At 41.6% G+C, this 17,750-nt stretch overlaps 1 protein-coding gene and 1 long non-coding RNA gene across 2 annotated transcripts in view; both read left to right on the top strand.

Moving 5' to 3' along the window:
- Positions 1 to 17,750, top strand: part of LOC309708679 — a 255,636-nt gene that overhangs the window by 212,388 nt on the left and 25,498 nt on the right. The gene's annotated exons all lie outside the window — the stretch shown is intronic.
- On the top strand, positions 14,398 to 17,733 carry tomm20b (translocase of outer mitochondrial membrane 20b). Its single transcript, XM_082535296.1, has 5 exons — positions 14,398 to 14,644; positions 16,325 to 16,371; positions 16,578 to 16,659; positions 16,844 to 16,986; positions 17,143 to 17,733. The coding sequence occupies exons 1-5, from the start codon at positions 14,521 to 14,523 to the stop codon at positions 17,185 to 17,187; spliced, it is 441 nt and encodes a 146-aa protein (XP_082391422.1). The 5' UTR covers positions 14,398 to 14,520; the 3' UTR covers positions 17,188 to 17,733.

A 17,750-nucleotide genomic window follows, 5' to 3' on the forward strand; every position in this document is an offset into this window, starting at 1 on the left:
CCAGCCATAGCTTTTCCTTAGTTTATGTCCAGTTTAGGTTTCTGTTTGAACTATTACTCTTATGCTGCCCTCACTCTGTTTTGTTCCTTTCATCAGCCAGAATAAAAGGCTCGCTTTTGTTTAACTCCACTCCTGCATCCTCGCTTGTGTTCGCTCCTGGGTCCACCACACACATTTCCGCACGGTCTGCCTCCGCGGACCGTGACAGTTGTTTTGATCTCCTCCATATCTGCTTCATGCCCTGGAGGACGGGGCTGTGGCCCCCCCACACCCTCTAGCAGATCATTACATGAAGGAACCTTTTAAAAACAAGCGCGTCCATGCTCACAGGTGTACACACGGGTGATCACACCCACAAACTACACCCTTTTTGGCTCCTACCTCAAAGCACACTGTGTTCTGTTGATCTTATGTGCTGCACAATAATGTTTAATATTTAGTATTTACTGTCATATTCCCACAGATCATCGTGATGTTGTTTATTATGTTGCTCTCGTTTTCTTCTGCTTGTTTTCTTTTTTCATTCTCAACAGGTGAAATAAAAAAAATAAAAAAACAATAACATGTAATATTTAGTATCTACTGTTAGTTAGTTTATTGTGATGGTGTTGTTTTTATTATGTTGCTTGAAGAGAAAATCTCCGTCCCGGTTTCCCTCCAAGGCGTGAGCACCGATAAGCAGAGTTTTGTCCTTTCCTTATAAGACTCCTAATTATTCAAAGTAACACTCAGGTATGCCGCTCAGCTAGGTTAGTTACGACGTCGGGAGCAGCTTGGGAGAACAAGGAAACACAGACTGCTTCAGGTTGCCTTCCCAAATCGACTCAAAGGTTTATTTATCATACAACAGTTTATATAGAGGAAAAAGGTTCGTGTGTCAGCAGATTCTCAGTTCAAACCGGTACAGACCAAATAAGGAAACGTCTTCCTTCCTTGTGAGCAAAGAAGTATCCTTTGTGTAGTTTATCAGTTCAGCTACAATTTATGATCATCCCAGCAAAATACACTCCTAGACATAGAATACAGAGTTCTTTCATTAGTGAATTCTGAAACGAACCACCTGGCCTTTAACAAGCCTTTTTCTAAGAGATAAAGAAGGGAGGATGGGAGTAAGGGAGTGATCTCTGTGGTGTTTTCAACCTTGAGGTACCATCCTGTGATTCTTACACATTAATACATGGGTCAGAGAGAAAGAGAAAAACAACTAGTAAATGGGCCTTATTGAGTAACAGTTTCATGTATGATATCACTATAAAACAATATCCTGTAAATGCTACCATGGTATCAAAATATCACAACAGTTCCCCCCTTTTATCATGAAATGATAACATAGTATAAAGACAGAATGTAATAACATAATATAAAGACAAATCATAAATGTGAAACAAATCATAAATGTAACTGGTCCTTCGAGCAAGCTTAATATCAAAAATTCTGAGAGCGTATACATGGTATCACACAACAGACAATAATCATCAAAAACAAATAATACATGCTGCAACGGTTACAAAGGCTACAATTAGTTCCTTCCATTTTCCAAACGTGTCCTGTAGCCACTTATCTAGCCACTGACCGTGGCCTGTATTGGCAATTAGTTCTATCTGCAATGCTTCAAGTCTATTCATAGCTTGTGTGAATGAACCGTTAGGGGCGGTATTATTGGGAATGAAAGTACAGCATACATCAACGGTCACTAGACCACAGGTACCGGTCCAATTAACAGGTAAAGCTAATCTAAGAGTATTATTGCACAACCAATAACCGTTAGGGATTGCTCTAGTTAGACGCGTGACCATGTGTGATTTAACTAACTCCCCCCAGTCAGTATCATTTAATACACCTTCTGGGGGAACAATGATCGATTCTCCGCTCGAACTTGAACTGTGTGTGTGTTCCTCCAGATATGATAAAACTTCAGCCACAGAGACAGCTAGCCATGTCTCATTACAGCGTGCACCTGGGGAGTCAGAGAAGAATGTATAGTTATCCTTTGTATAATCTATGTGGGTGTCTGGGCCAGTTAACTTTAGTCGATATAAACCAAGTTCAGGTGGAGTTTATTTTAGCTGTGCTGACTTTTTACAGTCAGTTACAATAACTCGTACTGCTACTAGCTAGCATGACAGAGTTAAAAAAAAAAAAAAAAAAAAAAAAAAAAAAAAAAGCATGACAGAGTTTCTATACAGCTGGGTGGGTGCTATGATGTTACTGATAGTGAACTTTATTCATAAGGTTAGTTAGCAGAGTTGCCAACCGTCCCGTGAAAAACGGAATCGTCTCGTATTCAGAGAAAATATTACGCGTTTCGTGTTGAGCTGAAAAGGAACAGTTTGTCCCGAACTTTAGCTAGAATGAAAAAGACACAAAGCTGGATTTATTCTGTCGTTACGCTGCACAGCTGCCTCTTCTTCTCTCCTGTTTCTACTTCAATCATGAAACTGATCAATGATCAGCTGATCTGCTTTTCTCTCTTCTTTGTTTATCGCCCACTTTGTGCCAGAAAGAGGAAACCAGCGATGTCGCGCTAAACAACAGCAGCACGTTTAAGCTTGATCAGCTGTTGTTAGAATTTATTTAATATTAATTTCTAGTATCAGCTGATGTTTGCTGGAGCCACAGCTGTAAAGCTGCTGGTCATGATGTCGGTTTGGTTATGTGGTGAGAGGGAAACATGAGGATGAAACCAGGAGATGTCCTTACTGAATCATCAGAGCTGAACAGTGATGGAGAAACAGGTTTACCTTTTAGGTGACATGAATGAGTTGAAGTTATGAACTGTTTCTGAGAGACAAATAACACCAGGATCCTTTTCTAAGTAGCTGACAGCTGGTAACTGTGCAGGGGCGGGTCTAGCAAAGTGTTGCCAGGGGGGCAGGTAGGGCATTAACAGGGAGAGGGGGGCACAAAGAAATACTTTACTTTATTATTCTCATTTAAAATGTCTCGCTTTTATTAAATAATTATCTGAATCTTACAACCAGAGTTTTTATCTGATGTAAAATGTATAGAAATCACACATATACCAACAAGACTGTGCATCACTGTCACCACAACATCTGTTTTCATTCAAAGGCTTTATGGCTTTAATACCTGGGGGGCCGGTCTCTAGTCAAAATGCCCGGGCCGATTTTTTTGTCCCAGTCCAGCCCTGGACACCACACGCAGTGAGTTAATCTAAAATCACATTAACATGTGTATCTCTGTATTAACAAACATGCCATATTGGCCCAGTTTATTTTTCTTATCATTGTTGTGAGGAGACCATAAATAGCATTTGCATTTTCTGTTGTACAGTTCATTGGCTCTTATGGATAAAAAGTCTTTTTTATTGTTTCAAAATAGCTGATAACTATTCGCTGATAGCTGCCAACATCTGCGAACAAATATAATTATATAAAGTGGTTCTATATAGTGTGTAACTGTTAATATAGAGGATTATTACATTTATTGCTAATGCAATCATATGGCACACTGACCTCTGAGGAATTTTTGATGGCACTCGCCATCAGAAAGGTTGCTGACCCCTGAAATATTGACTGTTGGAGTGTAAACTGGATTTAGTGATCTTTGAAAACTTATTCAGAAACCATGAATATACTGTAACTTTAAAACTGCTTTAACGTCTTACTTGTTAAGCAACAGTATTAGTTAGTTTTTTATGAGAAAAATGAATCTGACTCATATTTTAAATATACAAACAACCCCACTGAAAACAGCAACAAGCAGCTGGGACAGCCATGATGGCTAAATGCTAACATCAGCAGGCTAAAATGCTAACTGTCCCACTGCTAACATGCTATTTGTACATGGTCCATATCACATGCATTTAACCTGACATGTCATTCACACATAGAGGATACTCATAGTTGCTGTGAGCTCTGAAACTCTGACCCTCTTACTATAAGTATAGTTGGTTTCATATTAAAGAGTTTACTCTGACAAATAACTCAAACTTACAACAGAAAAAGAGTCCACACAAGTGCATTGTGAGTTACAGTACTTACTTGTTTATTTATAGAATGGCAAAGTAGTTATGTGGTGTGTGCACGGATGGGTGAGTTTAAATTTGTATCCATCAGCAAGAGAGGTGACACGAGACAGAGAGACTTTAGTCAAGACTGACAAAATGTGTTATTGACACACCAACTTCCTGTGTCAGCTTTTAATTCTCTTAACACAACAGAAAACAACTGCCCCTCTTTCAACATTGTTGATGACAAAACTTACAGATTTCTAGCAATTTATTACACAAATGGAAATTTGGAAGTAAAATTTAAAACATATAGCAATTAAACCAAAGGTACACAGACTTACAGTCCACCTGGTGCTGCAGACAGTGTTGGGAAGGTTACTTTTAAAATGTATTCCATTACAGAATACAGAATACATGCCCCAAAATGTATTCTGTAACGTATTCCGTTACGTTACTCAATGACAGTAACGTATTCTGAATACTTTGGATTACTTAATATATTATCATGCTTTTTACAACAACGTGAATGTACTATTGCTGTGTGATTTATTACTATTACTGAAGGTCCGCGACTCCGAACTGTAGTAAAGGGACCTCTGACTAATACGGCGGGGTCCCTGTCGGCTCGTAGCCGAAAAATAGCTTTACTTTGTTGTGTGGGTCAACTTTTCTTGCGAGAGACAGAGAGAGGCGTTGAAAGACTGCTCCAACGGAACTTATTGTTTTCGGAGGAAAACACGAACACAGTGTACAGTTGAGTCTAAATAGCTTACTTACAACTGGGCTCGTCAGGCTCTCTTCTTGGCTGCAGTGGTTATTATTATATTTACATGCTTCCAGCTCCCGTTTTTCCTCGATGACAACTCGTACCTTTCCACTCCCCTTTTTCTCCCTCCTCGCGCTCACAGACACATAACGTGTATGGCAGTCCATTCTCCCTGCAGCACGGACTACACTGCCCATGATGCTACATTCTTTAGAGCTATACTTGTAGCATTCTGCCTGTTAGCTTAGCACAACAACAACAACGAAAAGGCGCTCTCTCACCCAGGAAACACACAGTCGCAGAAAGAGAGAGAGAGCGTCGCCCTGTAACCATGGCAACCGTAACGCTGCCGCCTGGAACAAAGAGCGTAGCTGTCAAACAAAACCCAAACAGTCCTGACCCGCGACAAAATGAAACAGGAAAGTACCGCAGTGTAATCCATTTATTTCAACAAAGTAACTGTATTCTGAATACCACCTTTTTAAACGGTAACTGTAACGGAATACAGTTACTCATATTTTGTATTTTAAATACGTAACATGTATTCCGTTACTCCCCAACACTGGCTGCAGATACTCGTAGACAGCAAAGTTATGCTTCAGTCCAGGTTTTGCTGACAACAGGTACAGTTCAGGTTCACAGTGAAACACAGTGAAACAGTGGCCAAAGATCATTGCATTGACTGATTTCTTGGCAAATTTTGCTCTTTACTGATGTCTTTGGCACTACTGGTACCATGAGATGGTATAAATTGTCCATTCAAGTTGTACAGGTCCTCCAGCTCCACCTGAATGGCTCCACTAGCGGGATTTGTCTCAATGTGTCAGCAAAATTCAATTACACCTACAGGCCAGTGGACACTCTTTCAATGATGAGGATGTTCACATCCTGGACAGGGAGGAACGCTGGTTTGAGGGCGGAGTCAAGGAGGCCATTTACGGGAAAAGGGAAAGACCATCTCTGAATCGAGGAGGGGGTAAGGGTACATCTTTCGCCATCTTACAATGCTGTGATTGCAGCCATTCCCCAACTCAAGCACTTTGAACAAGCACTTTGCAACAATCTAGAGATTTCAGATCTACCATTTATCAGCTCAAATATCCAATGACATGAATGCTTCAAAAGCGTCAACATCAGCTCTTCTCTGACAGCATGGTGGGAGTTTCTTTTTTTTTTGTTTGCCTGTCCCGTTTGGCTCTTTTGCCACCAGAATTATTGTCTAAAGGCAAAGAAAGATGCCCAACGGATTTACTTTACCGAATGGATCATCCCAGTCTTGCCGTAATGGTCCATTTGATTCACCTTTTATTGTTTATTTTATTTTATTTTTACTTGTTAAATACGGGACACATTGACTGGGGAAAAGAAAAGGGAGAAAGAAAGAGGGAAAGAAAAACAGCAGAGAAGAGGGACTTGGGTAAAGGGCAAAAAAACAAAAACTAACAAAATAAGCAGACAAAAAATACAAATATCAATCACCTGGATCACCTGTTGAGAAAGAAAAAAGAAAACAAGCAGAAGAAAACGAGAGCAACATAATAAACAACATCACGATGATCTGTGGGAATATAACAGTAAATACTAAATATTAAACATTATTGTGCAGCACGTAAGATCGACAGCACACAGTGTGCTTTAAGGTAGGAGCCAAAAAGGGTGTAGTTTGTGGGTGTGAGCACCCGTGTGTACACCTGTGAGCATGGACGCGCTTGTTTTTAAAAGGTTCCTTCATGTAATGATCTGCTAGAGAGTGTGGGGGGGCCACAGCCCCGTCCTCCAGGGCATGAAGCAGGTATGGAGGAGATCAAAACTCTGTCCCAGAAAGAGCTGAGGAGAGTCCCAGATGAGGGCTCACTCAGCAGCCGCGGAGCAGAAGCCAGGGGGAGTTGCAGTGACGCGCCCGTGAGCTCCGCCGGCAGCCAGCCGTGCCTGAGTGACCGAGCCCCAGGCCGAGAGGCCGAGGGCACCCCACCCCCGAAGGAGCCCGAGCGAGCCCCAGGCTCCAGGCCCCAATAAGCAGCCACCAGGAGTGAGCCGGCGTGTACCTGGACGCCCATCCCCGACCCTGAATCCTCCCTTAGTTATGCTGCAATAGACATAGGCTGCCAGGGGATTCCCATGATGCATTGAGTTTTTCCTTTCCAGTCACCTTTCTTACTCACTATGTGTTAACAGACCTCTCTGCATTGAATCATATCTGTTATTAACCTCTGTCTCTCTTCCACAGCATGTCTTTATCCTGTCTTCCTTCTCTCACCCCAACCGGTCGCAGCAGATGGCCCCGCCCCTCCCTGAGCCTGGTTCTGCTGGAGGTTTCTTCCTGTTAAAAGGGAGTTTTTCCTTCCCACTGTCGCCAAAGTGCTGCTCATAGGGGGTCATATGATTGTTGGGTTTTTCTCTATCTATGAAGCGCCTTGAGGCAACTTTTGTTGTGATTTGGCGCTATATAAATAAAATTGAATTGAATCTCTTGATTATTTGTCAATAAATTCTCTTTTAGAATTTTATTGACTGTTATCTTTTTGCCCATGGCTTAGATGGTTGGTCAGACCTAGAATCTTTTTGTATGTGTGTGTTACAGTATGTTACATTAGACACCTATAATACTACTCAAGGCTGTATTGCAGAGTGCTGTCACAAGTCGATAAGAAAATCAGAGACATCCTGAAAGTAGGAAAAAGGCCTCAGAAACTATTCAGAGCCACGTGAAACCTGAAGGCAGTAGCGGTTTTTGATACGGGTGACACGGGCGGTTGCCCGGGGCGGCATCGTGGTGGGGGCGGCATCGGCAAAAAAAAAAATTGCTCGTACTCATGCTGCCCCGACATCAGCCAGCGCATATTGGGAATGTCACAGGCACCGATCGGTTTTCTGTCGCCCATTTGCTGGGAGTAAGGGCGCCCTCCGTTTGCCAGGTGTGCCTGCTGCTTGCGGCACAGGGAGGAGAGGGCGGCGGCAGGGGATTCACTGACTGGCTGGAGCAGCGTCTAATAACCAACTCGCAAAATAAAACAAAATAAAAACAACCCAACAAACACGAAAACACCCGACACCATGATACAGACTAATTTGCACCGATGTTTTTTCGAAATTCTATACGCGAAAAGTGAGCGCAAGAGCCCTCGGTGCGCCTGCTCGCTGCTGAAGTCAAAGTAAACTTTATTGTCATCTCCGCTACCAGAGATGGGCAGTAACGCGTTACTTGTAACGCGTTACTTGTAACGCGTTACTGTAATCTGATTACTTTTTTCGAGTAACGAGTAAAGTAAGGGATTACTATTGCAAAAACAGTAATTAGATTACCGTTACTTTCCCGTAGGAACGCTGCGTTACTGCGTTACTAAAACCGGGATTTTTTGCGAGAATGTCTCACGACAGTGACGTAAGCGAGTGCGACGTTCATGACAACAGCTGTGTGCAGATCAACAGTGGATCATATATCGAGTGCAGGAGAGAGTATGAGCGTGCAGCGTTTAAAGCGTGGAAGTACTGACCTTACTTTGAGTTTGATTCCATAAAAAGTGACAAAAACATTAGTGTCCGCTGTGCGTGGGAAGAAAACTTCTTTTTACAGCGAAAAAAACCCCTAAACTTCCAAGCAAGCACCGAGTAGCTACGACGTAATGGGAAACTCACAGAGAAACTCGCGGATTCTTCCACTGACCGCGGCACACCTGCACCAGGGTAAACCTCCGCCTACCCTGCTCCTGCTTTACAGGTGAAAATAGAGCAACAGGACCGCTGAGTCTTTGACTTTATTTATTTTCTGCTGTGTTTTACTTGCATCTATTTGAAAGACTGAGTGTAAACACAAAAAATATTTTATTTTATGTGCTGGAATGTGCAGAAAATAGGTTTAAATGTTAAACTAATTTCTTCCAGTCAGAGAATGTTGCATATAATTAAATTTTTGCTTGATGCATAAAGTTAAAAGATTAAAACTAATAAAACAAGTTTTAAAAAGAGACTTTTCCATTTGATTACATTTTGTATGATGGATTATGTAGAAAAAGTAGAATTGGGCTGAAAGATCTATCGCTTTATCACCTATTCAGGTTGTAAATCGTGTTTTTAAAAAGTAACTAAGTAATTAATTACTTTTGAAAATAAGTAATCAATAAAGTAACGGGATTACATTTTTGGGGAAGTAATCAATAATTAGTTACTGATTACTTTTTTCAAGTAACTTGACCAACACTGTCCGCTACATACAGTCCAGTATATAGAGAGACGAGACGACGAGGCTCCAGTTACAGCAGTGAAAGTAAACAAACAATAAATATAAGAAGAGTAAGAAAATAAATATACACTTTAGGACTCGGGGTAAAGGATCAATAACAATTTAACATTTATAATTTATAGTTTGATGATTTAAAGTCTCACACACAACCCATCGAAAGGGGAGGGGCCCTGCTGCTTCCAAATAGAACACATTTCATTCATAATGATGTAAATCCAAGCCCATCATGTATTCATGATTTGAATCCTGGGTTGTGTGAAATCCCAGGAATAAACCCTAGACAAAGTGAATCTGTGAACTAAGGTGTAGGTGTGTTAGGTTATGTTGTGGTGATCCTCATGTTGGGGGATTTGTGTTCATACTGGAGTGCAAAATTAAAACCAACGTAAGATGGACAAGAAAAGTTCAAAGCCATCAGGTGCTCAGTTTAGAAAAAAAGAGAAAAGAAGAGGAGGAGAAATGAGCAAAAGATGCAGGTAAGCAGATGTGTGATTGGATAATGGCAGCTCATCCTGAACCAATCAGAGTCAGAATACTTTATTAATCCCTAAAGAAATAATGTGTGTTACAGTTGCTCCAAGAAGAAATGGTAAAAATAGTAACAGTAACAGACTAAACTCCAAACAATACATTATGTTACAGATTTTAATATTAATGAGTCGTTGTCAGTTGTTGATTTGTCCTGTTCTCATTGTATGACGAATTATGATGGCTGTTTGGTAGCCGTCTGCATACAACGCATACTCTCTCTCTCTTCATATGTGTGTGTGTGTGTGTGTTTCTGTGGTGAAATTCAGTATGGTTCCGACAACAGTTTTATGTTAATGTACAATCCTTATTATGTTTTGTGGGGGGGGGGCAGAGGGAGTGCTCGCCCAGGGCGCCAAACAGGCTAGGACCGCCACTGCCTGAAGGTCTGGATAACTTTCACACCTGAATATCTAAAAATGGATTAGAAACACTGTAACGTTACAGATTCATAATATGTCCTCCCTAAAGAAAAGAACATGAGGCGAGCCTAAGGTTATTAGTAGAAACTACTAACTAGTAGTAACTAGTTTGATCTGTAAGAGTCCTTCGAGAGGAGTAACATCTAAGCTAAACACCAGCTCAAACACAGTTGCTTCATCTGTTCACGCTGACTGTATGAACAGTTTTGCTGGCATGTTCCTGGATGACTTCCCATGATGCCACAGGATAGGTAAGATCAGACTAGTCAGGCTGCTGCATACACATACGTACTCATTCATGTTGTTAACTGCCTCTTTAATATCATAGTCTGAGAGCATGCAGACTTTTTACACATGTGGAGCAAGTGTGTGTGTGTCTTGTGGTTGCTGAGCTGGAACAACAGCTACCCCTGGTGGCCAGAAGGATTAACTGTGGCTGCCTGCTGTATGCATAACACCAAGATCATTTTATCATTCAGTTAAATAAATGTGTTCATATTATATTATTTTATACTTTCAGAAAACAAAAGGGAGTATTTTTTAGAAACATTCCTTTACCAAAGCAAAAAAACAAAAAGAACAAATAAACAATGAAATTACTTCAAATTCTTTGATGCCTATTTTTACATTTAACTAGTCAATCACTACGCTAACCCCAACGGACTCTGTTTTATCATTTAGCTAAAAGTATGAAGAGATTTACTTAAAGTTGTCTGATATTATATATGTCAGATGATGAAGTCATCAAAATGACACTGTTTAGAACAGGAGTGAGCATCTCCAGGCCTCGAGGGCCGGTGTCCTGCAAGTTTTAGATATCACCCTTGGTCAGCACCAGAGATGGGCAGTAACGCGTTACTTGTAATGCGTTACTGTAATCCGATTACTTTTTTCGAGTAACGAGTAAAGTAAGGGATTACTATTGCAAAAACGGTAATTAGATTACCGTTACTTTCCCCTAGGAACGCTGCGTTACTGCGTTACTAAAACCGTGATTTTTTGCGAGAATGTCTCATGACAGTGACGTAAGCGAGTGCGACGTTAGTGACAACAGCTGTGTGCAGATCAACAGTGGATCATATATCGAGTACGGAGAGAGTATGAGCGTGCAGCGTTTAAAGCGTGGAAGTACTGACCTTACTTTGAGTTTGATTCCATAAAAAGTGACAAAAACATTAGTGTCCGCTGTGCGTGGGAAGAAAACTTCTTTTTACAGCGAAAAAAAACCCCTAAACTTCCGAGCAAGCACCGAGTAGCTACGACGTAATGGGAAACTCACAGAGAAACTCACGGATTCTTCCACTGACAGCGGCACACCTGCACCAGGGTAAACCTCCGCCTGCCCCACTCCTGCTTTACAGGTGAAAATAGAGCAACAGGACCGCTGAGTCTTTGACTTTATTTATTTTCTGCTGCGTTTAACTTGAAATTTGAAAGACTGAGTGTAAACACAAAAAATATTTTATTTAGTAACGGGATTACTTTTTTGGGCAAATAATCAGTAATTAGTTACTGATTACTTTTTTCAAGTAACTTGACCAACACTGGTCAGCACACATGAAGCACACGATTAGTTCGTTACCAAGTCTCTGGAGTTCAGGAAATGTTGAGGAGGTAAATTAGCCATTTGAATCAGCTGTGTTGGCTCAAGGACACATCTAAAACCTGCAGGACACCGGCCCTCGAGGCCTGGAGTTGCCCACCCCTGGTTTAGAAGAATCAAAGACTGATGGTCACACCAGTGTTATGTAACTTGGTTCCCTAAAATCTTTTCCTACATTTCCTTACGTGATATTTTGTTTGCTGTAATTAGGTTGGTGTGTTTCAGTACCGGCTTTTGTTAGCTTTTTGTCACGGTTTTGTACAGAAAAATACCAAAATACAAGAAACTGAAAATGCTGGGTCAAAATGAGCCACAACTGTGACACTTTTATAACGAGTGCCATAAAATTTTAGCTTCATACTCAAAGTAAATTCATTAAAGTTGTGAAAGCCATTCCCCCTGCAATGATTCCGATGGCTAAAGCCAGTTTAACATGTTCTTCCTCTATAATTCGTGAATTTAAAGGAAAGGCATGCAATAATACATTTTTAAGGACAATTCTAATCAAACAACTTTTTCCTTCTCAATTAAAAAGAAAATATTTGTTTAAAGATTATAACTCGAGGTTTTTGACTGAGTATCTTTCTTTTCCAATTCCACCTAAAGCAAAAGAAAATCACTTTAAAATCTTAAATGCCATATATCCATCCAATGACTATCTTCACAAGAAATTCAATATAGATACGAACGCATGCACTTTTTGCAATACTGATATTGAGACTACAGAGCACCTTTTTTATTCATGTGAAAGTTCCAGATCTTTTGGGGATGATTTTCAGTACTGGTTAACCTCTAAAAATACTGCCCTTCTCTAACCTTTCAAGAAATTATATTTGGCCTACAAACAGAAAATTAAAAAAAATAGAATTTGGGATTAACAACTTATTTATAGTTGCAAAATTTTTCATTCACAAATGTCGCTTCTTGAAAATTATTCCGATTTTTTCTGGTATTTAATAATGTAATAATGGATTGGATTTATATAGCGCTTTTCAAGGCACCCAAAGCGCTTTACAATACCACTATTCATTCACTCTCACATTCATACACTGGTGGAGGCAGCGACGGTTGTAGCCACAACCTGACAGAAGCGAGGCTGCCATATCACGCCATTGGCCCCTCTGGCCAACACCAGTAGGGTAAAGTGTCTTGCCCAAGGACACAACGACCAGGACAGAGAGCCCGGGGATCGAACCAGCGACCTTCCGGTTACAGATACGCTTCCCAACCCCCTGAGCCACGGTCGCCACGTAGTCCTCCTATCCGGTTGTTCAGTGATGACGCGACGAATCCTACTTCCGGGTCTAAAGTAGTCTGCGTTTAATATGGCTTTTGTGTTGTTAACATGTTTAATGTTATGTATTTTCTTCTATTTGATCTCAAAAAGCTCCTAAAACAGTCAGCGACCACTGTTGACCTCCCTCGGCTTTTATTACCGCTAATCATTTATTTAAGCTCAGTTTTTAAAACCTTACGATGTAACTACAGCCCAGCCCATGCAGCAGTATATGAATGACTAACCTCGTATTGTGGATGGATTATCTCAGTTGTTCTCCTGGCTGAAGTTTGGTCCTTTTACAGCATCCTGCCATGCGATTACATTTGTTCCTGACCACCGAGAACACTCACATTAACTTTTATCGAGTGGAAAAAAAGTTAGCTTGTTTATATTATGCTAACATAGCTGTGTCGCTAGCGGTCACGTAGCACATCATTATATACCAGCTAGCCAAACTTCAGTAACCCTACAAACGTCACTGCTGTTTAGTTTTCTGTCTTCATTTATGCTGGAAGTGATAGCAGAGCTGTACGTTTGAATTTGTTTCCAAAACCCCGCAGTCAGGACATGCTATATTGTATTTAGATAGAAGCTAGCGAGCTAACTCCCTGCTAACTTCTAACTCCGTTAAATGTCATAAATTCCGTTTTCATGGATGCCTGGATGTTAAACTCAATTGTTACACCTGGTAGAGCAGAACGCTGATCATTTTATTAAAGATGAAAGACTTTAGACAGTTTTTCAACTCTCAGTAATGCCATAGTGATCGTTGGATATATGGACCTGCAGCGGAGTTTAGGCCCAGACATGGCTAGTGACGTCAGACTGAACAACCGAAGGCTTCATTAGACAAGTGTAACTTAAATAAAGGTAATTTTTGATGCAGCTTTTCAACTGATGTAGCTAGACTGTGTGTGCGTACTTTTGTTTTTTTGTTTTTAACTTTTTTACTTTTATATGTAAGGTCACTTAATGTACTTGTGTGTTGCTTTATGTTATCTCTGACCTATACTGTTCTTTTGTTCTTTGTTCGATGGCTGCTTTGTTCTTAACCACCTGTACTTGTACACATCTTTTTGACTTGTAAGATATGCGCTGTAATTGTTAGTTTGTACAATTAAAAAAAAAACATCAACGAAAACTAAACACAGGTTTATGTGGCTTAGGATGACGTCACTGGCGCTCATTTATTTTGAAAACAAACTTTCTAAAAAAAAAAAAAAGAACAAATAAATAAACCAGTTGGCGTGTACTCTTTAACGAGGACCAGAAAAAAACGTTGTGCAGGTTTTAGAAATGAGCTCTTCAACATAAAACCAAATGATAACAGAGGTGTATCATATTTACAAAGAAACTAACACAAAATATAATGTAGCTGAAACTGCCGTTATATTCTCAAATTCGCTGTTTTATCATATGTACCTGATAATCTGTGTAAACCACACATATTTGGAACAGACTTTTATTTTCACTTGACTACAACCTTTTGATCATTTACAGGCAAACTGCCTGAGAAAATGGCTCGTTTGTCTCATTTTCAGTCAGGCGTTTTCAGGCGGTTACTAGCTGTCAAAGGTGGGGTCCTTACGGTCCTTCCTTCCTTCCTTCCTTGAGCCGCTCCATCAGCCGCCTGACAGAAAACGACAACCGGAGGTAAAAAATCCAGATTAGCCCGAAATCCTCCAAAAGCCGAGCGGGTCTTTCGAGTTATGATGGGCGGAAGGACGAGTGCCATAGCGGCGGGTGTATGCGGAGCTCTGTTTGTCGGTTACTGTATTTATTTCGACAGGAAACGACGGAATGACCCGAACTTCAAGAACAGGCTACGAGAACGTGAGTGTTGACCTCCTCGCTGCTCTTTTTCTCACCTTCGCCGGGTTCGCTGGTTCGGACACCGGGCGGTTTCGTTCGGTCCAGTTAGCTTGTCCAGAGGCTGTGGAGGAGCGCTACAATCAATTCAGTAAATTAAGCAAAGCATAGCTGGGACTTCATTCATGTTCTCACATCGTTAGGTGGGTTTGTAGCTGACAAGCCACGATGTGACAGTAATCACATTCTTTGCGCCCTCCCTGGATCCTGAGCTCTTCCATCCTCTAAAAGGATCTGTAGAAATAACTGGTGACATGATTTGTAAAGGGGAGCATACGATTAGTGGCTGTGCTTCAAAACAAACCATTATTTTGGTGTTGCCTAACCCTATTTCGAGGCACAAAATAAAAGGCTTTTATATGGCTGTACACACATAAATATACTGAATATACCAGTGCCGGTCTAAAGTGTGCTACCTCAAACTTGAGCCGCTGGGCAGCTTATGGAGGCTGGATTCAGAGAACCTCAGTTGTCTCCAAGGCCACATTACCAGGTAGTATTTATATACGTCCAGGTGCTCATCCAGATTTGTCCTGCCAGCAAAACTCCAAACACTGTGAGAGAAAGGCTTTACTATCCTGTGATGTGACCTGCAGCACACACTCATTCACAAAGCTATTTCCATTTCAAGTAATTACACAACAAACATATTTAGCATGATGTCTTGTTAGCTGGGCTTCCAGCCTGCTGGAGATTATCGTGTTATTCCAGGAAGATTGGGCCTTGTTCCAGTTAGTTAATCCAAACATGAGGAAGCTCCAGGTTTTCACGTACATGGTAACAGACTCTGTGAGCAAAACCACAGCTCTGAGTTTCTTTCCGACTCCTCTGCTGCTCCTGGACCAGCTGACTGACACTGATGTTTGCTCGTTCATAGAGTTTCTTACAAACAACGACCCAGCTTGTATGTTTGCCATTTTGTGTTCTCACACAAGCGCAGAAGAGAGACGGCAGTTACACCACAGATTGATAACATGCGCAGAAAAAGATCTGTATTGTGTATTTGTAGCTTTGTAACTCTGACTCTATCCACAGTAATGCTGCCTGACTTGTGTGAGCATCATATTCTGTCTATGGTAACGACACAGTGGACCAAGCTGATTAAAATAACTCTGTCCTGCGTGGTTTTTGAGAGAAATATGACCCACGCTGGCACACATTCATATTCCTCAGTCCTCTGGGTTATAATCAAGGCTTTACTGTTTATTTACCCGTTGCCATGGTGCACTCAGGTGTTCTGGGGGACACTAAAAGTTTGAAATTGGAGTTTGTTAAATTTGCTTCAGGGAATACGGCCGAAGCAGCAAACTGTGTATAAACAGAAATAAACACATTCCAGTTTTTGTATTGCAGGCAGTTTGTAATTGTTACCAGTCACCTGAACATGGTCAGCTGGACGACAAGGTGACAAATAATCACTGGCCTACAAAAATCAGGCCTAAATTTCCAGTAAATAGTTGATTTGAGGGAGCAGAAGCTGAACTTGGAGCTAGTTTAGCTTTAAGCCTATTTCTGTGTCTGTCTTATACTCGTAACTTTGTGAGTGTAGCAGCTACTGTCTAAGACTACTTTCTTGTTAAAACCAAGATGGACATGTTTTGAGGGCTGGAGCAACATGAGCAGTTTGTCCTGTTCTTGTCACAGGGAGAAGAAAGCAGAAGGCTGCCAAAGAGAGGGCAGGCCTGGCAAAGGTGAGCAGTCTCTACACGCCTGCACCTTTACATGTGCACACGCGTGCACGGAGCTGACCGTGTTTCTGTATTAAAGCTGACACCCACCACATTAAAGGACAACTTCAAACCAAAGCACTGATACTGACTCTGCTGTACAACTGCAAGCTACTTCACACAAACGTGACAGAAATCAGCTGTGACTGCTTACTGTGACTGTTGTGCAGCTTCCAGATCTGAAGGATGCTGAAGCCGTGCAGAAGTTCTTCCTGGAGGAAATCCAGTTGGGAGAGGAGCTGCTGGCTCAGGGTAATTTACTCTTTATTGAAACTCGTACCACTGAACTGGTCAAACGGTTTACTGCAGTACAGCCAGTGGTGACCTTGCTGCGGCGCTAAAATGGCTCCTTCCCTGCTGTTGGGACACCCAGTATGGGTACAGACGCCTGCATGTGGAGCTTATAAGCTTTTGTTTCCTTTTGCTTTGACTACAGGAGACTACGAGAAAGGTGTGGATCACCTGACCAACGCCATCGCTGTGTGTGGTCAGCCTCAGCAGCTACTACAGGTGCTGCAGCAGACTCTGCCTCCACCCGTCTTCCAGATGCTGCTCACCAAGCTGCCCAGTATCAGCCAGGTTTGTGAATTGCTCTAGGATCAGTTATTATGACAGCATGCAGGACATGGAGTCGAGCAGTTTTAACTCTGGAGTCTTTGAATCATCTCTAAAGTGTTCATCAGTCATGCACACGTCAAACCATAAAGCCGAGGACCTTTGTTTCCTGTCTTGCAGCGTATCGTGAGCGCACAGAGTCTGAGTGAGGATGATATAGAATGAGAGCCCAGAAGAAGCCACCCCTGCTCCCCGTTTGTTCAACACGACCTGCCCACACCTCGGCCTCCTGTCACTTTCACCCCATCCAGCCTCCCTAAAGGGGTTCAGTTTCTCTTCCTTTGTCCATTGAAAGGTTTTCTTTTTGAACTTGTATTACCCGTTTTGGGGTATTAGGATATCTAAATCATGAGGCCACAAAAAAATGTAGAGAAATGCAATCCGGCCTGTCCCCGCTCCCAAATCCTCATGTATGTAATAACCAACTGGGCTGGATTCAAAGATGAATCCACTCCTTCCTCCAAGGTGGTGCAACACACATCTGACAGGATTATGTACAAGGTTTACGCTGCCTGATGTGGTTGTACCTGCCGTCTCCATGACAACGTCAGTAGTATAAACCAGAATGTGCTCGGATGAGTATTTATTGTTTTGTTACGTCTCGTCTGTCTTTCCATTCTAGACTTGGAAACGCTTTTTAGAGTGACGATATGTTTTGTTCTGTTTGAAGAGGACGGCCCTCTTTAGCAAGAATAAACCATCTGAACAAACCGCAGCTGTGTTGAGTG

This window comes from Aulonocara stuartgranti (genome assembly GCF_965226115.1).
Source record: "Aulonocara stuartgranti genome assembly, chromosome: 6".
In the NCBI taxonomy this organism is placed as follows: domain Eukaryota; kingdom Metazoa; phylum Chordata; class Actinopteri; order Cichliformes; family Cichlidae; genus Aulonocara; species Aulonocara stuartgranti.

Coding starts and splice junctions, on each gene's coding strand:
- tomm20b (XM_082535296.1), top strand. CDS start 14,521: ATGATGGGCGGAAGGACGAGTGCCATAGCGGCGGGTGTATGCGGAGCT. Junction 14,645..16,324: donor CAAGAACAGGCTACGAGAAC/GTGAGTGTTGAC, acceptor TTCTTGTCACAG/GGAGAAGAAAGCAGAAGGCT. Junction 16,987..17,142: donor AGCTGCCCAGTATCAGCCAG/GTTTGTGAATTG, acceptor CCTGTCTTGCAG/CGTATCGTGAGCGCACAGAG.